Source organism: Pygoscelis adeliae, unplaced genomic scaffold (assembly GCF_000699105.1).
Source record: "Pygoscelis adeliae isolate BGI_AS28 unplaced genomic scaffold, ASM69910v1 Scaffold294, whole genome shotgun sequence".
NCBI lineage: Eukaryota > Metazoa > Chordata > Aves > Sphenisciformes > Spheniscidae > Pygoscelis > Pygoscelis adeliae.
Genome location: NW_008824722.1, coordinates 769,717 through 794,142, shown reverse-complemented (window position 1 = coordinate 794,142; position 24,426 = coordinate 769,717). Strand labels below are relative to the sequence as shown.

Below are 24,426 nucleotides of genomic sequence, written 5' to 3'. Positions count from 1 at the left end.
CCAGGAATTTCTGTCTGGTTCTGAAACTCTATTGCTGTATATATTTTATCTCCCACTACCTCATCAGTTTTCCCACCTATAAGACAGGGCCAATACAAAACTGCACGTATACTACTTTATGTGTGCATTCTGTGAGATACATCCAATGACACATCTGAGAACAGCTGGGATAATATTCTCAATGGAAAGCATTACAGAGGTGCAAAAAATAGAACATTTCCATCCTTTGATCTTATGTCCTCCATTCTCTATTAGCAATAAACACATAATCAAAGCGACGGCTTCATGAAGGTATTTTACTAGGAGAGACAGACAAAAAAAATTTAAGTAAGAAAAGGGAAAACCTCAGCTGAGCAACCAGAAAGAGTAGTAGTTTAAACTTTAAAAATTTTCATTATTCATGCATCGTTGTGGGCATTATAAGTACAACTACCTGTCCTGTGGCTTGTGATGACTATCCTTATGATACATATATGAGCTATCATTTACTCCCAGCCAAACCATCGTGGTATTTAATCATGCCTTGAGAGACAGTAGGAATAAAAAAATAAAATATTACTACATTTCATACCATTATAGAGCTTTTCATTCAAAAGCTGTCATCTGTTTTGCAAACCGACCCTAGAAGAGACCTCTCCAGCAGGGTAGGCCAGAGTGGAATAGTTTTCTGAAAGACAAGACGGCGGAGCAAGCTCCCTCTGCCTGCAGAAATACCTGGCAGTGCAGTGATAAAGTCCCGCTGTAACATGGGTTTGAGGTATGAGTTTATATGTCCGTGCTGGTAGTGACACATCTGGGAGATGAGGTGCTCCACAAACTCCACCTGGTCAGACTCGGACCACTGTTCAAAATACTTGACGCAGAGTTCCTTCTCCTTCTCATAGCTTGCAGACAGTTTTCTTTGCTTGGGCACAATCATACTGGAAGTGCCATTGGCAAGTTTTGTCTGTAAACAGGAAGGAGAGAAACAACCCAAATCACACATATGAAAAGAAGCTGAAGTGGTTTTATGATTTTTTGGGGGAGAAAAAAGCAGAAGGAAAAAAGCACTCTGATACATAAAGTTGGCCGAGGCCACATATCGCATTTGGTGCTGTCAGTCGGAGTGCAGCCACCGCGAGCTGTAACCCCTGCAGGACAATGCACTGGCTCATGCCAGAGCTGCACACAAAGGACTCTGGTTAGATGGGAAACCTTGAGTGGCAATTTAGCATAAACACAATTTTATTTACATCTTGCAGACAGTAAAATGCATCTGTATTCCTAATCTACAGTTACCTGTTACTTCAATGCACCAAGAGAAAACTGCATTTGTATTTTGTTTTGTTTTCTAAAGAATGGGCTGCTGCTAAAATTCATAGGGAATGCATGAAATGGATGAGAAAAAAATTGACAGTACTTCTTTTGAGTATAAAATTATACCTTGAGAGCAAAGCCAGCTAAAACACACCCTGATATTTGGTACATACTCCTTTCACAGAATAAAAGATTTTCAACTTTCTGAGCACGGTTAATATCGTGTCAGAAAGACTCAGCTCAAAGAAGAGTTTCAGGGACAAAAGAAAACACTGACATATCAATTTACTACTTGATAGCAAGACATAATTTCTGCTTTCTAAACAATATAACTGGAAGAAAAGTGCACATTTTGCATTGCAAGGATATCCTTTGTCCAAGTAAGATTAAGTCTTTGCTGGGAAATTATTTTTTCCCACACTGGTCAAATAGTTTCTATTAAATTCTGAAAACGTGATTTTTCTCCCTTTCATTGCAATGGTTTAACACCAGACAGCATTATAATAACAGTGAATATTATGACATCATTTTTATTTACAAAATACATTTAGAGGTTCTCTATTAATTATCAAATAATTAGAAACAAATTACAGATATCAGAATATATAAAACATTTATGTAGGGATGCTGTACTTCTGTTCTATGATGATAATTCCAGATGTCAACCTCACCAGACTTTATTAACTTTAAAGGAAAAAACGAGTACCTAAATCTCTCTGCAAATATATCTAATATCTAAAAGAAATGCATGGATTAACTGATTTTACAGGAAAAGCAAAAACAACAAAAAAGCCTTTTTCAGCAAGTGCCAAAACAGTGGGTTATTTAGAGACCACAAAATGTAGTTACGAAAACTGGGTTTAGAATGCAGGAATTCCTTGTTTGTCAGGAGTAAATAATTCCTGTATTTCAATACCCCCCCAACCCTGACAGCAATCCTGACTTTGAAACACCAAAAACCTCATAATTTGAAAATCTACTCAACTAATCACCATTTACATTTCATTTTCTAGAGAAAATCCACCTAAATACTCTTTTTCAGCATTTCCAGCAGAGCTGGACAGAGTGTAGAAAAAGACAGTAAATAACTCATTTTTAACAAGCAGTTTCTTCTATTTCTGAATTATGGTTTGACTTAAGTTTCTCTGAGAACACGGAACATGGAGGTCACATCATCAGTGCCCAATTCTGCAGCTCAGTGTTTTCAACCTTACTTTTATCCTCACTCCTCCCTGCGAATTTCTGTGTGTTTCCAGTAAAATCATGCAAGACAAGGGTTAAGACTGAGCTTCACTTTCATTTGGTCATCACATGGACAGCACTGACTGCAGGTAAGTCGTAGACCCAGTTACTGGGCAGAAGGAAAGAAATACTCTCTCTTGGGCCAACTTTTTATATAGAGAAATCTCTAAAGGGACTGTGCGCATGAAGTCCTAGATGTGAAAGGCTGGAGTTATTCTAGCAAAGTCCACAGTAGGCAACAGCCTCGCAAAAAATAATTATCAGTGGACTGCACTGAACATTGGTCTTAAGGGATTCTGGTCATTTTTGCTGCAGTTAAGCTGCCTGCAAAACAGACATCCCTGTAAAAATGCTGGATTAAGACAGCAGAGAGATGTTGTATTTTACAAGCTTGATCTCATTTCATTTCTCATTTTGTTTGCTGTGCAGCCAATCTCACAACAGGCTGTGTCTACAAAGCATTTTTTAAAAAACTATACTTCTGCCTTTTAACCTCAGAGACTGTGAAGTCTGACTAATATGCTGAGCTGGGGCTGATGCGCAAAGACCACAAAAGGGGCAACTCCTTTCATGGGGTGCCACCACGTTCTGGCCCTTCCTTGCCTCCTAAGCACCCTTCTCCCAGCAGCTCCCCAATTACCTCTAAAACATCGGTTTGGGGTATCAAAGAGAAGCTGCAACATCTGCAAAAACAAGTAATGGCTTATGTGTGTACAAAGAGATAGCCTAGATGGGACAAAACAACCCATTTTGCCTGGATCCCAAATGAATACAGGCCTCTTGGGTGGGAATAATGAGTAAGTTAGAGAGTCCATTGACCAACACTTGTAACAGCTCTGGAAGTCAAACTCAGGTTTACATAGTGGATCTGCTAAAAGCACTATATATGTTACAGTGTTTATGTCCCAATTAGCGGACAGGGGAACACTGTATTTTTTAGGTTCTTGCACGTACTTTGGCTGCATTCTGACAATGTCAGCTTGAGACCTGTTTTGCACCCTTGCCTGCTCTGGTTTCTCATAAAAAGGAGCGAGGGCAAGCCCAGAGGTAGCCATGGTGTGCCCAGCAGGTCCTGTGGTCTATGCAAGCAGGGGACCAGGAGGACAGGGCAGACCACGAACACACAGTCCTGCAGAGCAGAGACAGATGAATTCACAGGGCCCACAAATCGCTCAATCGCAGTACTTGCTCACATGCCTCCTCCAGACCGTCTGTAGCTACAGTTTAGAACAAAATTCCAGAATTTCAATTTGAAGATTCCTGAAAATCTACTGGGGGTTCAGTGAAAAAGGCCTGTTATTAAAAAAAGCCAACAACAGAACAACATCAAGCATCTGTATTATTAAAGCACTGGGGGGGGAGGGCGGTTACTATCAGTAAGAGAATCGATTTGCTTCTTGAGAAACCCTGATGACTCAACCATTCTGATCAACTGCCTCAAGTTCAAACCATCTCAGAACCATATAAGCAACTATTTCCTGGAGCACAAAGCCATCTACAGCCTCTTCTCTCTCCTGGTACAATAACCAGGCCTCACCCGAAAAAGAAAGAACTGTCCCACATGCCATCCATACTACTAGGGTAAATATTCATCCAAATGCCCTGTGTGTGGTTATGCTTTTTATAAGCTTCACTTCCAGAAGTGGCAAAGAAGAATAAGCACTGGTTGTCTGTAACCTGGGAGGAAGCTTGAGTATAACAGAGCAAACTACTAACTCGGAACAGACAAAGCTTTTCTGACTCCCCTTCCACAAACTCCTGTAAGTGAGGGCTGAGAGGTGCCCAAGCTGGCTCTAGGCACAACAACTCATCTGCAGGAACAGCAGAGGTGTCCTCCTACAACGGTGCGCCTGAGCTAGTAAGCTGTGCCAGGAAACCCAGGGGACTGAGTGCCTCAGGTTGGTACTAGCTCAGGGATCTACGTACTATGCTCCACTGCAGCCCATAATTACAAGACCATTTCTCCAAATGGCTACATTTAACACAAAGCACATTTGTATGCCCAGTGAAGTAGAAGAGGACTAATATATGAAAGGACTTTAATCTAAATAATGGCTTGCAACTATAGGAAGGTGCAATATTTCAACACAGATAAATAAAGCCTGGATAAATCTACTGCTCTGCATATAAAACAAAACAGCCATGGTATATCACAGCTGTAACCCACATATGACAACCAAGGTTACTTTTGGTTTTGTTCAGTACAGGGGACCAAGGATCTTCCTAAAGCACAGAAAAAACAAACACAAGCACAGATCTCTCATTCTAGTATAGGTATAGTGTTTCCCCACCCATATGAGTGGTCACAACTTTTACATATTTTTTAAAAAAACCCACCATGTCCTCTAATCATTGCAGAGGACTTTGTTAAGTCACTTTCCACAGGGTGGATGAATTCAGATTATATGTTTCTTGATGTAAGACGACATCTCTTAAAGTCAAAGAAAAAGAGAAGCTGTCTCCTAGACAGCTTAAATGATCCCAGCAAGGTTTGGGACCTTCTGAACCTTCAAGACATCTTCATGCTGGAGCTCTGAAAAGACTGAGAGATTAGACCACCACTGCAAATTTCTCAGTTTCTCTCTAGACAAAAGGAAGGGACTTCCCTTCGACGTTCCAGTATCAACAGGTCATACTGGGCTTCTCCCCTCCTTCCCAGACTCCCTGGGACTACAGGCTCTGACGCAGAGAGATGTCTTCTACTGCTTATCTGCAACCGTAGCATTTCACCTCCAACTGCTTGCACCGCCAGTCGCGGTTAAGTCACTGATCTAGACAGAGCCACCTTAACAGGAATTTTGGATGGGTCTTAGTGAAGGGGAGGAAAAAAGAGGACATAATGTTTAATTATAAGAAATGATTGAAATAGGCACAGACATACCCTGGGTGCCTCTGCACTGCAGCAAGCTCTAAACTTGTTATCGTTAATGGTTTAAATTTCACTGTGCTAATCATTTCAGGACACAAGCCTTTCTTGATAATCTAATGAATTATTCCAACATCCTTCAGCAAAAAAAATCCTCCATGACAGCACTAATTACAAGACGTTTTCCCAGTGCTTATGTAAAATATGACAGAGCAGCAGCTTAGGGAATTGCAGAAAACTGCTTCTAATTTCCACTGAGAAACTGACAAACACCTCTCTTTCATCTCTCCCAGCTCTCAAGTAAGATTTAACTTTCTCATTTAGTTAATTACCGAGTGAGGATCATCATTTTCCCGGATCGGAGCGGCACAGAGCCTTTATCGTGTTAACTTGTGAACTTGATCGATGGCTGCTGCTAAAACTTAATAACTTCACCCCCTGGCAAATTGTAAGATAAATATAATAGGAGAAACTCTGACAGTAAAAACCTGCCAGAAATGAGCGCTGTGTTTATGTTTCTTTGCAGGCAGCAAAAAAACAACCGACAGCTTATTACTGGGTGCGTGTTACTTATATTTAAAAGACTCCAGGCAGTTAACTTTCTGCGTACTGTTCAAACTTTACTCACAAGATAAAAGACACTGGGGAAAAAAACAAGCAATGGGATGACAAAGAAAGGAGCCATGGAGGTGTATGTCCAGAGTGGGCAGGGAAGATGGGAACTTCACAGTGAAAACAAAGCCATGCTTGTCTCTATATCCTGAATATTCTTCAAGATTAACCACATTAAAAATACCCACAACAGTGAATCCAGACATGAAACTAGTTTCAGCAGTGGCACAAAGCTCAGGAATTTTGGAGCATGTTAGAAGCTGTGTGGGAAAAGCACAGGGATTAAAATGTACCAGTGTAGCAGCGAGATGATTCGGTTTGATGCCTGTAAAGCTGCTCTTAGCTAGAGAACCTCAGCGTGGCTGGCTTTTCCAAAGCTACTTCTGTGGCCATGAAACTGCTTGCTACTGCCCATGATGAAGTACCACTCAATACCACTCCAATGTAGCAATGTAATAAAAATGGTGAAACGGACCTGAGAATGTATGCCAGGCCTCCATGGTAAAGGGCAGAGCTAATATTTGAGAATCCTGTTGAAAGGGTGTTGTTTGCACGGCCTAAAGACAGTAACAGCATAATTAAGAGGATACAGGTTCAATTTCTATGGCCGTCTTCTTCTTTTTTAGGCTTGTAATTACCAAATGCTGCAGAACTGATTCCCAGACTGCCAAGGCTAAGCAAAGAGGGAAGAAGTCCTTTGCAGCTCCCTATTAAAGAGCTCTTTGCTTTGAGAATTGGGGGGTAGCGAGGGGGTGTCTCACCATAAAAAGCAGGATCTCGTGAGCCATAGCACTTAAAAGACATGAGTAGGGTAGCCAGCTCCTCATTTTTCTCCTTCGCAAGATGAACCTGCTTTTCCAGTGTTTGACTTGACAGCAAAGCTACAATGCTAGGTCATTAAACAACTCACTCCATTTACTTTTATTTTAAAAGCTCAGTTTAGAATCTACCCATTTCTGTCCGCCTCCATCTCACATAACAGTCTCTGTGAGGTTAACCATGGGTTTAGCACATATATGGACTTACTCGCTCAGTACTGAATTAGTTTCCACGCTGCAAAGCTCACTGAAACATTCTGAAAAACGAACATAACCCAGAAGTAGATGATCATCAATCACATCTGAGAGTCAAAAAGAAAGCACCATGAAAGAAACCACAGCATCTTTACTATTTATTTTTAAGAGAAAATTCAAAATACATGCTCACACTGAAATTAACAGTCCCCTGGATACCCAAGGAACTAGCAATTTTGCCTGTCTGGGGCTTTTAGCTGCTTGTCCACATCTGGTTTCTAATCACACTGCAGAAAAACTTTGATAAGAAAGGATACATCTAGATGAAAGATCACTGGAATTATGCTGGACACAGCAGCCCAACCTGCTGCACTTTCTGAAATCCTGGGAGGCCAATAGTTTTCACAGGTACCATTTAAGTACCTATGATATGGTGTCAGCCTGGAGGGCACCTGGCTAAGGATATTACCTCAGACACAGAAGAAAGGGAGAAGGGTGTTTTGGTTTAGGGCCAGAAAAAGCTGCAGACACCAGAGAAGTAACATGCTGAGTCTCTCCAGGGACAGGGGAGGCAGGACTGAGCCATGGGCACTCGCACACCGGTGGTACAAACAGCAGTAATAATACCTTGCTGGAGAAGCTGCTCCCCTCCCACACTGCTACACAGTAAACAGCAACAGGGAGAGGAGATTAAAAAACTATTCTTTTAAGCTAATACTTAATGTTTCAGACAGACTAATAAAGTTTAATTGTCTGGAATCTCGTAGCTCTTACTGTAAACTTTCCTTTGATATAGGTCTCCCATCTAGGTTTTAAGTGCTGGCAAAAAGCTCCAAAATAAAATTTCTCTGATGCCAGCAATGGATGTGAATTGGGAGTCCCTCTCCTCCTCCTCCCTTATCTCCAAGTTGTCTTTGCAACTAACAAGCACTGATGAGAAATCTGCTTGCATCAGCACAGCACTGGCATATGTTACTCTCCGAAACTACGATCCCTGACCAAATGCATATCTAGACATGGGGGGGGAGGGCAGACACCATCACTCTTAAAGAGCTAGATTTCAGAGCATACCTTTTATTAGTTGTAAAGTGATCACACACAAATTTCAAAGCAGATCCTCCAGTAACAACAAATTACTTCCAGTGGAAGTCACCAAAGGAAATGCTTTCTTCCTCAGCATGGCTACCAGAACCAGAGTTGAACTGCTGGGACCATTACATGTTATTACTGTTAATGGAGGGAAGGAATATGCACATTATCACTTGGAAAACCAGTCTACTAAAGTCATCGGGCAACAGCCAGTAGCAGCAAAGGGCTCATTTATGGCAGGGAAAGGCATAAGCTATGCTCTAAGCAGCAGTTTCATAGTTTTCTGGAACAGTTGCTTCTGTTTTTAAAATACCCAAGCATGATCTACTGCCTGAGTGAAGTTACTCTTTACGGATGTTATTGTTGATTTTCTTTTTGCTCCAAGTACTCCCTTAACTCAGAGAGAAAAGCAGCCAGGAACAGGTAGGTGGACTCAAGTGATTCAAAACATGGCTGAACAGTGAAGACTATACCATCGGGAACAACATACAAGTTAGTGGGGAGAATGACCCAAAAGACCTGTTATCTGCTCTCAATAACACTACTGAGATTTTCAAAACACTGTGGTTCTGTCTATGTAAAGCTTTTACCATCAAGAAGCACAAGCCCTCCAAGTTAGTTCACCCAGTATTATTTCCCATGAGTTTCCTCCTTGGAGATGCATTTTGCTACCAACAACAAAGAAGGCTCAAGCGCACCAAACTACCTGGCCAAGGCAAAGTGAGAACTGGAAGTCATGAATATACATGCTGGTTATCATATACCATTTCCCAGCTACAGGAGTACTACATATTTCCAGGCGTACTGGAGAGATGCAACAAACAAAATGCAGCAGCGTTCTGAAGAACCACAAGATTCACGTACGTGCTTTGCTCCCACTGCAAACGTACTTCTTAGATCTGCTGGCAGAGTTGGCTACATGAGCACTCCCTAACCTATTTCAGTCAAAATAAGCTTGTTAGCAAAGACCTGCTATTTAAACTGTCTAAGCTAAAACACCTCATCTTAACTGAAAGCAGGTTTGCAGTTTTGCTGACAGATCCTGGAGGGCAGCAACCTGCAGCAGCCAGACGAAGGCTGAGTGGTATTCTTTTCCACCAGTACAGCTAGATCTAGAAGGACATCTCATCAGCTCACACTGGCTGATTATCAATAGTACTGCTGTTAGCAGCCACCACAGAGGCAGCTGTAAGAGGAAAAGTCCATGAAATACTCTTGCACAGTGTCAGGTCAAAGCTGGTCAGTGGGCTGCAGCCAAAATCTTGACAGATTTTGCCTTGTAGCCTCCTATAACACCTACAAGATCATCCCATAACTCTCACTCATTAATGAGCATTGTCTTCTCAAGATGAGCTGTTCTGCTAACCTTGCAGTCAAATGTTACCTTGCTGGCAAACTGGGGTGATTCCCATGGAGGACCACTAAGATTGCCAGGAAAGCTGGATGTGTTTGGCCTGGGGAAGAGGGGGGGCTATCTACTAGCCTTCCACTACCTAAAGGGAGGTTACAGAGGAAAGTGAGACAGAGTCTTTTCAGAAGTGCATAACGAGAGGAAGAGGGGCAAGAGGCACAAGCTGTAGCAAGCAAAACTCTGGACATTAAGAGGGAGATTTTCAAAACACGAGTGGACAAGGTCCTGAGCAAAATGAGCTGGTTGTGAAGGCAATCCTTCTCTGAATAGGCAGTTGGATTGAAGACCTCCAGAGGTCCATCCTAACTTAAAGTTTTCTATGACTTTCTATCTTAAGATTGTGTTGGTCCTGGTACCTGGCAAGAGATTCATGAACTGAGGAACTGACTCCAAAAATACAAGCTAAGGACACTCTCTAATGAATTCTGTATCTTCAGAAATGGCATTAGGTTGGGTTAGGCCAAACGCTGTTGATACGTGACAGTACATAACAGAAGAAAGGCAAGAAATAGTACCCTCTGCAACAACAAGTCACCAGCTCTGACCGTAATAGTGCTTCAGGAAGGCATATTCAGTTTCACAGTTGAGCAGACTTTGTCCCTATCAGCAGATACTCAAATTGCACAAGCCAGAAGCCCAAGTCACAAACTAGCACACTAGGGATTCCTCCTTGGCTTGGTGTTTTCAGAACAACCCCTCAAACTAAAGGAGGGAGGGAGCCTTCCAGTATTCCACTCCCTATAGTAGACTCAACAGAAGTGCAATTGTTTGGCTATAACATATAAGCAATACAAAACTCCCAGTAAACTGGGGCAGAACAGGATTGCTAGCCTTACTTGGTCCTTCAACATACTGTATTTTCCACATAATGTTCTTTCACTCAAAGGCATGATTCCACCATTCCTTTCAATGAGATTAATAAACAGTGAAAATAGTATCAATCTACCTGCATTTCCCTTTCTACAAATACAGGCTAAGTTTTCTTTCTTCTTTTCATCCCACTTCTGAGAGTTACTTTCCTGTCATATCAAGAATGTAATCAGTGTGGAGCATATCATGTGAGAAATGTCTTCCATCCTCATGCACTGATGCATCCTCTTGTAAATTTATCTAACAATCAACAACCCTTTCTTTAACTTCTACTATAATAATTGGCTAAACATCTAAGAACCAATTACATGCTGAGTAAAGTAGCTTTTCCTTCCAACAGTTTGAAATATATTCTCTTTTAAATATCATTAGGTCTTCTGTTGGGAGAATTGTCCTCCTTCGTGAAAGGAAGGGAATATTAGACTTTACCATTGCATGCTATTTGTTTAACACCTCTGTGATACTCCTAACTTGTTTCCGGTATTTTCAGTCAGCTCACAATAGCCTGCAGCAAGTCTAGTATTAGTATACTTGAAAACACACTATTTGCATCTTCTTATCTAGGAAGACCAATTTGGGATCATGCCTGGAAAAAACATATGCAACCTTCCGATACAAAATAAAATTAAACATCAAGAGAATTCAACGTTTCCTACCACTGACCAAACTAGGCAGATGCACCATTCATAGCCTGTTCCTTTCATCGAGGGGTTAGAGCTCCCTCTAGCACTCTCGAAACAGAAGAGCCATAGATGCTAAACTGTGACTATCTGGGTCTCATCCAAAGCAGTCTTGCATAGGGTTGTCCATAATTTTTATTTGATTTACTTTTTGCTGTCACATGAATAATTAAGAATACATCCACTAGTTTATCTGAAATTAAGGAGGAACAAGTGTCAGGAGAAATGCTCTCTATAACTGAGTAAAAATACTCATTGCTATAATTAACTGATCTCTATTTTAAAATGTAATTTAGGACCAGCTGAAGGATTATCATGTCAGCTGTGTGTACGATGTGAAGTGTAGCAAGAAATTAAATGAAAAAGTTGTTGAAAATATTCAATTTTCACAGCATAAAAAAGTCTTGCTACCTCACCCTCCCTTGCAGCTGACAAACATCCCAATGCAGTTGACAGGTCGCCTGCAGTTGTGAATTACATGTTTCTATTTCAGCATTAAATATTAAGTAACACTGTTTAAGTAAAACTCAAAAGGTGTAACCCTGCTGAATTCTGCACAATGCTGAAGACAGAGAAACATCTCATGACAGAAAGAGTCTCATCCCTTTTTAATCATAGGGTATTACTTATTAATTCTTGATAAACTGAAAGCTGGCAGTACAATGTAAAAATAAGAAAGGAAAATGGGAGCCTAGTCTTTCGAGTTTTACTCCTAACTCTCCCACTGTCTTCTTGCGCTGCCACAGGCAAGTCACTCCATTTCACAAATCTATCTGTTAAATAGATGTATCCTAACACACTTCACACAGAGACAAAACACAGCTAACACAGCTTAATGCTGGGAACATCTTCGGAGGCCTCTACATGAAAGGTGGTCGGTGAGGGCAGTGTCACCAGGTGACACCACAAAACACTCTACACAAGTTCGAACTTTCCCTCAAGTGCCAGCAAACAAATTTGTCACTTAAAAACTAAACAAAACAGACTTATTGGAAAAGGCATGGCCTCGACTTCATCAATTAGAAAAAATGCAGCTATATTAATCGTTTCAGCAGCCTTCCAAAGCAGAATCAAAAGTCGAGTGCGTTAAGAAAAAATTTAACATCGAGTTTTCTCAAACTGAGACACCGCATCCAGATACCACTCCTAAAATCAATACAAACGTGCAAACAACTCACACGCCCCTGAAGGAGCCCTGGGGAGGGTGTGCTTTAGTTAAGTTCCTTTACTCATGACAGCAATTTCAATATGTAACCACCAGGGGACTTCTGAACATTGCTTGGGTTTAGAAGTTTGCAATTTTAATATTAGTATGTGACAGAGATGAGGAAATACAATAGGATGTGTTAGGCTATCCACAGCTACGTTTTTACATCTCTGACAAGTCCACTAAGAAAGACTAGAAGTAACTAAACCCAAGTAGATGACAGAAGCACCTGACAGAAACTTCCCAGCATCGCCTGCTGGTGTCCCCCAGTCCTGGCCAACAGCTGTCCTTGCCATTCTGGGCCCAAACTCTGTACACAGTCCTGCTGCTGCACGCAAATCCTGACACACAGACCTTCCCTCCCACGGTACAGATGGCATCCAAGGCCGTTCCTTTTATCCCCTTAAGAGGACTTGGAGAAAAGGGCTGGCAACAACTTCTCTCTCCCCACACCTCTCGCACATGGCAGGAGAGGATTACAGTCCCAATATCTGACCTGTCCAGCGGGAGTTAAAGGACATCTGAAGTGAAAGCAAGACCTCTGCAGTTGCAGATCTGTTAGTGATGCTGGCAACCCTCAGCTGCGTGCCTCTTTGGGCTGATACTGCAGTCCACTTGTTCTCCCCTGCATCTCCAAGTAGTTGTGGCTTGGATCCAAATCAGAGACAGGTAAGAGAGAGGTGGCGCTGACCAAACTGCAGTAAGACGTGGCATCAGCGGCATTTCCCCACATACACATGCCCAAGTACTAAAACTTTGGAGATCTCTGATCACTTCTGTATATTAGAAGCAATATATCTCCCATCTTCATTTAGGAAGCAGTTTGCAGCCGTTGTTTTTGTGCCTTTGTTACTTCCAGACTGCGTAACTTAATGAGGTCCTTGGTGCTATCTTAGGAGATAAAGGGAGGCAGCTAGTGCCAAATGTAGCCCTTCTCATGCAAACGCATTACGTACTCCAAGTGTTGGCATGATTTCTGGGTGCAGTGGGAGACTTACACTTTGAATTGTAAGGTAGACATTCTGTGCATGTAAAACTTGGGAGAAGCAGATACCTAGCAGTGGAGGTTAACAGGGACTAATGAGTTCAATATTGACCCTGCTCTGAGCAGAAGGTTGGACCTCCACCTCTTCCAACCTGAGTGACTCTCTGTTTCTAACCTCATAGTCAAAGCTCATCTACAGTTCCCAGGCTTTTGGAGAGAAAAGCAATTTAGGTTTTGACTGAAGCCAAGTTATAGTTGTCTGATGTTGATGTATTTCATTTGTCATAAGCAAAATCTGAAATTCTTTTTAGAAGATGCTGTATAGAGAATTATTTTTTTAAAGGCTTTCCAACTCTGGGCTTCACAAGCCTTCACTATTGTATCACTCATTCTTTGCAGCAACCAAATACCATGTTCTTAAAGAGTACTGCAGATACACCTGCTGTCTGGCTTTGCAAGTTGAGAGCGTGCAGTATTCAAGGGACCTGCTTGGACATCCAGTCTTGACTTTCAATTCCACCCCTCCAACTATTTAAAATTTTTCAAAACCTGTTGATTTTGTTATGATGCATGTGTTCTCTAAGAATTGCAGCTGATTCTCTCCACAAATTATTAAATTCCAAACTTATCTTCACTTGTGACCTGAACCAATTTCAAAACTCAGGTCTCAAACAACGAATTAATTGATTGTGTTGCCTAATCATCTGTAGTCTTCTAAATCAAATCTCAAAATACGCCATTACAACCCACCTCAGAACTGTCCAGGATTACAAATTATGATCCAGAACATGGCTGACAGATCTAAATTAACATGGCAGGAGAACAACCTGATTCAACTCTGTAGTTCACACAATTTTGTAAAATCCAGTGACTTGAAAGAAAACAGCACATGCATATAATTGGCATTAATTAAGCAACATTTTTATTACCTACAATCAAAGACTTATAAGGAAGGTTTACTTGTCAGAGAGAGGGCTTTCTTTGCTGAGAAATTACAAGTCTTTCTTAATTAACAATCTTTTTTTTTGTAGTATAGTTAAGTATTTTTCACTTTTATTTTCTTCTAAATGAATGTTAGTCTAAGTACAAAAGCTATCGTTTAAATTGACAGAAGTGGGGTCAGAAAAAAACGATGCCGAAGTATTCTAATCATCATGTATTTTAACTAAATTCTCAGTTTGTGGTCACTGTTACAAGGGTTTAATTTTGTATTGAGAAGCAACAGGAGGATCTCAGACTTTACGGATATGAGAAGATGGTTAAATCTGAACCTGTGCACACAATTAGGACAGACCTATCATATTTCACAAATTCAGGACATCACGAAGGCAAGTTTGCCTGCTGGACACAGGACCTAAACAGCCTGGCTACATACAGCACCCTTTTCATTCCCTAATTTCAAACTACTCTATGAGCTGAGCAGGTAAGGACTACTTGCCTGTTCAGATTCACTATTACAGTAAAATAAGTAATTGCAGCTACTCTGAATACTATTTTCAGGTCTGCGAGAGCAACTACTTGGTTGCTTATTTTTAATTTTCCTCAACAATAAGGTTCAGCAATGCATACAGTGAGTACTGCTGTCTGTCTCCAAGCTGCAGCTTCAACTAAGCCGTCAGTCACATGCAACGAGGGACTGCCTGCCTTGTTGAAGTTAACGTGGATATGAGCTTCCACAGGCAGACTAATTCAAATCTATTTTTGTAAAATACAGGTTGTGTTAAATATACATGAAGGAAAATATGGAACAGTTTCTTTTACTGCACAACGTGAGTTACTTTCCATTCTAGGTTCCCTCCGAGAAAACTCTAAATTTTAAGATCTGCCAATTAGTGGCAGTGACTACTGGTGAAACCTAATCCAGTCAAGCAGTAGTATTTGCTGAGTACTGCAAAGCGCAGAACAACGTTCCAAGAGAACGAAGGGACCAGGATACCTGACAATAACAAGGAGGAGCGTGCAGTCATTTGCCCAAGCTTCCTTTTCCTTTCAGAAGAAATGCAGGTTGTGTCCCTGTCTTAATGTGACAGTTAAACCATAAGCTTTGCATCAGCCAGAATAATTAGATCTTTGCATGTACATAAGACTGAGTGTTAATAGCTGCGGTACAGTTTAGGGTAATAATCTGACAATTTCTGTGTAAGAGGGCGCAATCAGAAAAGTAAACAAACAAATTCCTCCTAGAAAACAAACTCCTCAACCACAAATGCTCAAACATCTTCACCGTTTCTCTTCCTTCATTTCTTAAATTAAGCCACTCCCATTCAATTTATCCTAATAAAACAAAGAGGATATGACTGCTCTCTAAAAATATAGGGGGATAAACACCAAAAAGGGAAAAGGAACTATTAAAACAAAAGGAAGAAACAAGCTGAAGAACCAGTACTACAATCTCTCCATGAATAAGGAAACTCGGAGAGGATTTCCAGTCGTTGGAACAATTGGGTTCTGGAATCATCTTCTGATGGAAACAGAATGGAAAAAAGACCTCAGACCAACCTTAAGCTGGTTGTAAGATGAAACTCAGTAAGTTCACTAAAAGGACAAAGTGGTATCTGCAAGAGCAAGAGGCTAGAATCAGTGACCTGCGAGGTCCCAGAAGGTAGAATGATACAAACCAGGCCATGTCCTGCTTTGCAAGAGGACATTCATCACCTTATAGCTCAGAGTATACTTGAGAGGGCACAGATGCAAACTTGTTGACTGGTAACTGAGCAAACTGACTTTCAATGAGTAGAGAACATTGATGGGACTGTGGGCTCCACTCTGTTAAATATGCAAAGGTAGGGTTTCATTCCTCTATCATGGATGACGGGTGACTGCTTCACCCAGAAAAAGAGCTGTCAATTTTCAGTCTCACATGTGCCCAAGAAGCTTCAGCATACCTGAGATTCATGAAACGTACAACCTACATTTTTTCCACTAGGTGCTGAACTGCCGAGTTGCACGTGACACACAGGAACACTATTTATTCCGTTATGGTTTTATCCATCTGTCTCAGCTCCAGGAGACCCACAGGTAACTTCAGACTGCCCTGAAGCTATATTCACTGTGTCTGTAGTTGGTTCAACAGGATACCCCTCATGGTCTCTGATGCATTTATAACAAATGTATTACATGGGAACAGAGAATATCTCTTTTCATACCTTCATTGCCTCCAGGTAAACTCTCATAGGATCTGGGGCAAACCTTTAAGCTGTTCATTCATGTGATGTTTGGATGTTAGATGAAGATAAGATCCGGATATTAGTAATGCGCATGACCTCAGAGTCCCTGATACAGAGACACTTTTGCTGGAGGAGTTACCTTCAAGTCACTTACCACTGGCTGGGAAGACTAGGCTGTGACCTGCTGGGCAGTCAGCTGTTGTGACTATGAACTCTACTGTCTCCAGGGACAATCGTCTACTGTCTCCATAATTAGAAGAAAAGATACACGGCTGATTTCAACACTGTTGCTGTCTTCTGCTAGCTTCTACCTTTAACTGACCAGTTATCTGGGTATAGATTGCAATGGTTATCTGCCACTCTTGGGACCGCCAAGAGCAAAAACTCACTCAGGTACCATTTGGAGCCCGGTATGACTCCAAATCAATTCTTATGATCAGCAGGATCAAAACTTGTCCTGCCAGTTGACGGTGATCTACTTCGAGAGACAGAATGATGGAGGCAAGTGTCTGACCTCCAAACAGACTATTTATGTTGAGTCACTTGAGGCCCCACACAAGATAAAGAGTTCTTTAGGTCAGTATCAGGAAACTGAAAGTAAATGTGTCTCCACCTGAGGACAGGATTTGAAGCCTGTTGATCTGGTCTTTCATATCAGAAGGGGTTCTAAGTGTCAGCACTTGATCCAAAGAAGTTACTATGGTGACAAATGGTCAGAAATGAAGGTAAAGACAGTTACATATTTGGAAGTAAACTGAGGATAAGACATCAGGTTCTCCAAGGAGAACTGTTTTATTCTACTGAACACTATTGCAGGAGATGAGACTGCAGACTCAACAGCGCTGCTCCCATTTCCCAACTGATAACTTATCTATGCAAACTATAAATTCACATTTCTCTGACCCCACCTTCATGGGAACGACAAGATATATTTTAGGGACTAATACTTTAATACATGTATTGATTTCATTAGTACAGCTAAGGTTTTATAATCTCTCTAAAGACAAATTACATTCTGTAATAGTTTATAAATAACTGCTTAGCTATTAAAACCTTAATAGGTAAACTTACAAAATGATTTGTCTTTAAATAAATGTTCTCCTTGTGTTTTATATTACTCACAAGAAGTTTAATGTACTTACATTTTATAGATCAGATACCACGTTGCATTACTTGAGAAACAAAGTTACCATGTATCACATGTTGACTCATACTGTGTATATGAAAAGGGGACAGTGAAAATCAAGTAAAAACTTTGAATCTTCCAAACTTTAAAGTGTTTCACCTATAAAAAGATACTACTGTAATTTTTAAGCAAGGAAGGATTTCTGGGGAATAGTAATATTGATTATACAGCTGGAAAAACCATATATGAGACGCTATTACTTTTTCAAACACACAAAAAATGTTCTAATTAAACTCAGTCTAAAAATTGTGACCCAGTTTAACCTGGTTTTGTTTTTACAAAAAAAAAAAAAAAAGATAAATTTTAAGGAAAATGTTGCTGGTGTTCCATCAACAGCTAGTAGACAGTTTGCTAGCCCTTGTAGAGCAAAGAAAGAAACGGATAATTGGAGTAAGTAAAATATAGAGAGTTTACCCAGAGGTAGGAAAATTCTAACACATAATACAAACAGGCTTGGTTTTGGCTTCACCAACAGTATTCAGAAAGGCTTTTGGTGTGCTGGACAAAGCATATGTATTCTAGGAAGTGTACAGGTATACGATCCATGGAGTCTAGCATTCTGCTTGGGGCTATTACAGAGGAAACGCTTTGGGAACTTTCGCTACTTAAACATGGTCTGGTGTGTGCTTGGTTGCCTGGGCATTTGTTTCTAGTAATGTGTTTATTGAGGTTGTGGGAGCTCTTCGAAAGCTATAGGGCAGGGTGAGAGAAAGGGAAGGGTTCTGAGAAAACTTCCTCCTGTATAGGCTCTAATTGCTTAATGATTTTCTTTATTAGATCCAAACTAGGCTGGCTTGTCTATATGGCTTGCCCTGCAGCAGTATGCCCTGCAGCAGTTCATACAGGGATTCTGGGTACCTTACTCAAAGATGAAAGCCGCCTCCCTACAGAGGAGTCCTGGCTGGGTGCTGATCTCTTTAGATCGCAGAAGCCAATACGGCCGTATCCTCCTCAGAGCACACACAACATCATCTGAGAACCTGGCTGTACATCAAAGCCTTTGTGGTGGCCTCAGGTCATCGCTAGCTTTACAGAAGCAGGTATATTGCTCTATGGGGTTCCTTTTTATGTCAGTCCTGATGTTCAGAAAGTTACATTCACACAAGGATCATTTTAGAGAGAGTTTGATGAAGAGGTGATGGTTATTAAACTTGTGATGAAAATTGGTGGGAGTCCAGAGAGCGAGCACATACCTCTGTGAAAGGAAAGATGAACTTGCATTTAAAGCAGAAGACTAGACTGTCAGTAGAGCTAGAGAACAACTTTTACTCCTGGTTCTCCTCAGGTTTTGGTCTGAGCCTAAGACACCCCTTTTCTCCTGAGATACTATGCGGCTACTTCGCAGGATGTTGCAGAGTTACGTTTATGTTCACTAAGCTGACTGTGCCTCAGGGAGAAGACACTAAGTAGTAACACTCTACACACAGCTCTGATCTTGGTAGAGAAAAACTTCAGAGAGATCAGGCAAAAAAGGTGAAAAAAACCACCCCAGAGAACGACTTTTCCCCCAGCCTGCTGGGGAGCAAATGTCCCCCAGTCTCAAAGCAGCTCTCAAACTGAAGGGGCCAGAACAGGGAGAGACGTGGGCGGGGGTGGGAAGAGAGAGGCAGGAAAACTGCACGGAGAAAATGCAAAACACAGACAATTGAATGTGAAAAATATGTGAAACATTTTAAATTAACAGAAAACAGGGTCCAAAAAACAACCAAGAACTTCTAGCACTGATAAAATCATCCAGTTGCAAAACCCAACCAGGAGCTAGAACGAAATTATTTTATTAGGTTAAAAAAGAATTAAGATTAGCTGTATGTTCATTTTAACATGTATGTAAACATTAACAATCCTTAGGCTGCCTATTAATTCACATGTGGCATATTTACACTATTTATGATATTATACCCCATGCTGGGACACCCCATTACAAAGTCACGGTAGTGGCTCCATACTTAAGGTGAATTCTGCAACACATCGCCTCTTTCCTGTTATGCTCTTGCAGTAAGATTACTTTTGGGCAAGAATTTACCATTTGCTTTCAGCTCACAAGGGAATCTCTTTGGGAACTGACAAACTGATTTAAGCAGTTGTGGAATAATTTACTGGGTTTTTTGTTTTATGAAAGGAGAACAAAAGGCTTTGAGAGCTTTTCGTGGTTTATGCAACAACAACAAGAACGTTTGGCTTAGAAAGTGTCCACTTTTTCTTAGACTTTCCCCTTGCCTCCCATAAGGATCATATTTGATTGCAAATTTGACTGCAACCATTGGCAAGTGCATCTTTCCCCAGATGCATGTCTAACACAGCCTTTTAAAAACACAGATGGACCTGGGGAGAGAGAAGGTGCCAGAGGAACAGAGCCCAAATCAAGATTAGGTGTATATAAACAAAAATAACGCTTAAGTACAAAACATGCTTAAACTGATATCGTGTTTCCAGATCCCCAAATGTCTAATAAGGAAATGTTAAGCAGCATTTTCCCCTTTTACAGATGGAGGAACAGAGATGGAAAAGCAGAATATGACAAAGACAAAAGATGTCTCAAAATCTGGAGCCACAATTCCTGATCTAATATTCCTCCTGTGAGGCCTCGTTGCTTACTATAAATAAACTATTTCCTCCCTAGATTTCAGTTGTAAAAGTAACTTTTGAACTTCTCCGCAACAAAGGGACACTGAGTCCAGCCCTCGCCCCAAGAAACACTGGAAGGATTAATTAAGGTTTGTGAAGCACTCAAACTACAGGGGAAACCCCCAGGAGGAAGTTTGTATTTCCATATTCTGACCAGGGCTTGAAAGGCATGCAATAAATACAGCCCGGGGCACAGAACAAACAACACGAATAGAATAAAATATTGAACAGCTGTTTGTTAAGTGAATACTGTTCATCCCACACACCAAACTTTATTTCTGCCTCATGCTGCAGGGAGTGGAGAGGAATCAGACCGAGGCCGAAATAAAATTTTACATCAAAGGGTTAAATAGTAGCAAAGTTATAAAAAAATGAAACCATTTCTTATAAAGGAAAATATTAGACAACCTTTACAGGCAGAACTACAATCCCTACTCATTATTGTATTAGAAATACAACTGGTTTAGACAGTACAAAAGGTCGGTGATTTACCAGGTTAACTTTTTTGCAGAGATGCAATGTCTTTCAAGCTATAAAAACTACGTGGATATCACCAAACTCATACAAAGCCCCCTCATTTTTAAAGGAGGGGGAGGGAAGAGGTAAAATCACTGTTACAAAATAAGAAAGTTCAAAATACTACAGTAAGCAAAGATTGTGAGATCTGCCTAGAACTAAAGACCAAAGAAACCAACCTCACCCACACAAGCTTTCCTTTCTAGCACATCTGTTTACTGCTACCTGCCTAAAAGTAAGCAATGCAGAGTTGACGGGTGGGTGCGAGCTTACAGCGGAGCCACGCGAACAGCCTGTACAGTTTGCTGGGTGCAGTGCACTGATTTTTGGCTTCTCTTGCAAACTGGTAAGATTCTACTTGCTTTTCAGTATCGGAAAGTGGGATACCTAGAAGTGAAGAGAGCCTGTGTCCTGATTAGAAAAATGAAAGAAAAGCAGCACGGACACCGTGCGCAGAATGACGGAGCCTCACTCTTCAACCGTTACAACTTCTTTGGGAATTACGGGGAAGGAGAAAAGAAATGCCTGAAAAACACAATGCAGCGAGCAAGGAAGGAAGAACAGGAACCATGTTAATTGGAAGCAGCTGGATTCCCCTGCACTGCAAACATTAATACTATTTCGTAGTATTTCTTATTTTTCTTCCCAGAAATCACCCCCTAATATCAGTCTTTCCCCCACATTATTTTTTTCCCCTTTACAAAAATACCGATTTTCCTAAGACTGGTATTCAGCTCTGGCAGTCATTAATTCCAATGTCTATTTTTAGAATGTACTTGAGAAAATTGTGATTTTATCAAACCACTAGGGGAGAAAAAAAAATAGATCAAGTCAATCTTCTTAGCAATTACAGCAGCCAAATCTTTCAAATCATAATTTCTTGTTGGTAAGTGAATAAACTGAAAAATATTGGTGCAAAAAAATGCATCGATTAAAAAAAAAACCAACAAAAAGGAGCATTAGGAAATCAACGCAGTATTTGATCTCTCCTCTTTTTTTGCTGCTGAAAGCCACATGGCATGCATAGTATTTTTAACTGAGGAGTCTCATTTCAAATATATGCCAAGGAATCTTATTTCAAACATATACTAAATAAGGAGGGGAGTAATAAAACAGGCAGTCCCTTACTCTAATTTTATCCGTCTCCCTCCTCTTCTTTCCTTGATGCAGTGAAACTTTAAATCCAACACCAAAGCCTGTCTCTCTCTCTCTCTCTCTCTTTTTTGTAAACAGTGATCAACATTTTCCTAAATGACCCCCGAAAGGACCTACTTCGAAACTACTCATTAGTAACAGCCACGTTTGCAATATTAACCTGGATGCGGCTGTTTATTAAGATCTTTTAAGGGGTTTAGAATGAAGACACACTGCCGGTGTACAGGGAGCACAGAAGGGGTAATTTAAAACCCATGTTTTTCCTCCCCCTCACCGAAAACATGCCCAGCATTGTGCAGCTGTGCTGCCAGCTTCATCACTCCCTCCATCTCCACTCTTGCTAATTAAAAGGTTGATCACAGAACAATGCTCTTCTCATTAATTTCAGCTTTCTGATTGGGCAGGATTCCCGCTCGCTCCGCCTGATCTTTTCCACACTGCTGAAGTTAATGTGACAGGAGCCCGAAGATGGATTACCCGCTGCCATATTGCCCATCACCTCCAATCAGCAGCTATCTGGGTAAACTGATTGTTCTAATTTGCTCTCATTATTTTTACAATATCAGGAGAAAATAACGCACACAGCTCACTGTCAAAGCCATGAAAATCAGCCATTAGTTAAACCCAGACACTGAGTGGCTTTATTAGAAGCACTGCAGTTTATTGATGCAGCTTCGGTAAACTACGATAATACCCGCCCTCTTTAAACACACTTTTTTAGGCGTATTTATGTTGAAAGAAAATATTTGTCAGGATACTTTTGGAAACACTCACCGTGTCAGCCTGTTCTCTTCATACGCTGGCAGACAACGAAGATTAAGAACAATGGAGGCTTGACTTCCACATAAAGAAGGGCAAAATATGCAGCATTAGCTGCAGGGCAGCCTGCCTGCACATCTCAGCTACTATTTTACAGTTTAAATTAAAATAATCTCAATACTAATGAGACAGGTGAATATGCAAATACACCCCAAAATCACACAAAATATGGTACTACCATAAAGGCAAACACGGTACAGGCATAATTGTGTAAGCTGTATGTACAAGGTCAACAATTTAGTTTGGGGTTTGTTTGGTTTTTTGCTAAGCAAAGGAGCCTGAGTAGCCCAGCATCAAAACACGGGGACTGAGAGCAGGAGCTCCAAACGATAAGGGAAACTGTTTTGTATGGCTTGGAACTATTTTTCTCCCCCCTGCAAAAAGGCATTGTGCTGCCACAACTTGGGAATGAGTCAGAGCAGAAATGTCACTCCACACTGAAGCCTCACAGGATCCCATAGCTAAGAAATGAATAAAGTATTGTTAGCGGAATAAAGTCAGACATTTTTACACCGCAGCAGTGGTAAGAACTACATTGAAAATCCTGGACTTCCGACAGTCTCTATGCTGTATATAAAGGGACCTACATTATTTTGCCTGCTGCCTATCTGCATCTTAGCAAAGGGAAATGCTAAATAGAGGGATTAACAGAAATATGATATCTTAAATCTTGCTAAACATAAACCTTAAACTGGTGTCTACGATGCTGTAACTCGCAATGTGCTCTAAGAGTGACAGGCAGAGCGCAGCAGACTGATTTTACTTTTAAATAATATCTAAATTAGATTAGTTCTTTGTGTAGATCTGCATGAACCAGAGGGGACATTCATCATTGTGCCAAAAAAGTTAAATTCACTGGGGTACGCTCAAAGTGAATGGTTCTAGACCTACGTTTTATCTCTCAGACACATCATCAAGATGCTGTGCCAATATGCATGAAGCCAGCTAGGAGCTGCAAGAAAGACAACGGGAGAGTAACTGGATACCAGAAAAGGTTTAATTTTTCCCTTTGTAGATTATGAATTGCTTGGGACAGGATCCGTGGCTTCTCTGTCTTGTAAGCATAGAGCACCCCTTTCAATACTTGAGCTTCTTTTTTAATATTTAAACGGCTTAAATACAAGAAAGGGTATTCTCCTCCCTCCCCCTCCAAAACAGATGTAATTCTAGTTCCCCCTCCTCCCCCTGCTGTAATTTAAAACGCTACAATTTTCATGACTGCTTTTTAATATTTTTAAACCCTCATCAGCTAGAGCCTTGCGTTTGGGGGTTGATTTTTCCTCCCTCCTAGAAAAGCCACCTCCCAGCTTTGTTTGGTATCTCTTTTGACCCTTGCTAATGGTTTTCTCTTGGAGGGGCGTGCCATGCTTTTCTCCTTAAAATTCCTGCACTGAAAGACTGCACCACACCACACTCCACAAAACGTGCTGATGGCACAAATTACAAGCCCCCAGCCGAACACTCCAGCCCCCACCATTCGGGCAGATTTATGTGGGCTCTTGCCGACGTTATTACAAGTCAGAGTTTATTGGGAAATTGTTACATTATGCGGAGTGTCTAACAAATTGCTTATGCTGCTATAATTGGATTACAACAGCCGCTTGCTCCCACCGGTAAGATTAGGCAAGTAGGACTCCTGCCGATCTCTGAGCGTTAGCAGTAATTTTATTTGCCTTGCCTCTCTCTT

General features: G+C 41.0%; 1 protein-coding gene across 1 annotated transcript in view; it reads right to left on the bottom strand.

The window, feature by feature from the left end:
- The window catches only part of BTRC (beta-transducin repeat containing E3 ubiquitin protein ligase), a 100,427-nt gene that overhangs the window by 23,565 nt on the left and 52,436 nt on the right, over window positions 1-24,426 (bottom strand). The window contains exon 4 of the mRNA XM_009323237.1: window positions 715-946. Coding sequence (XP_009321512.1) covers window positions 715-946 — 232 coding nt within the window. The remainder of the gene's footprint in view (window positions 1-714; window positions 947-24,426) is intronic.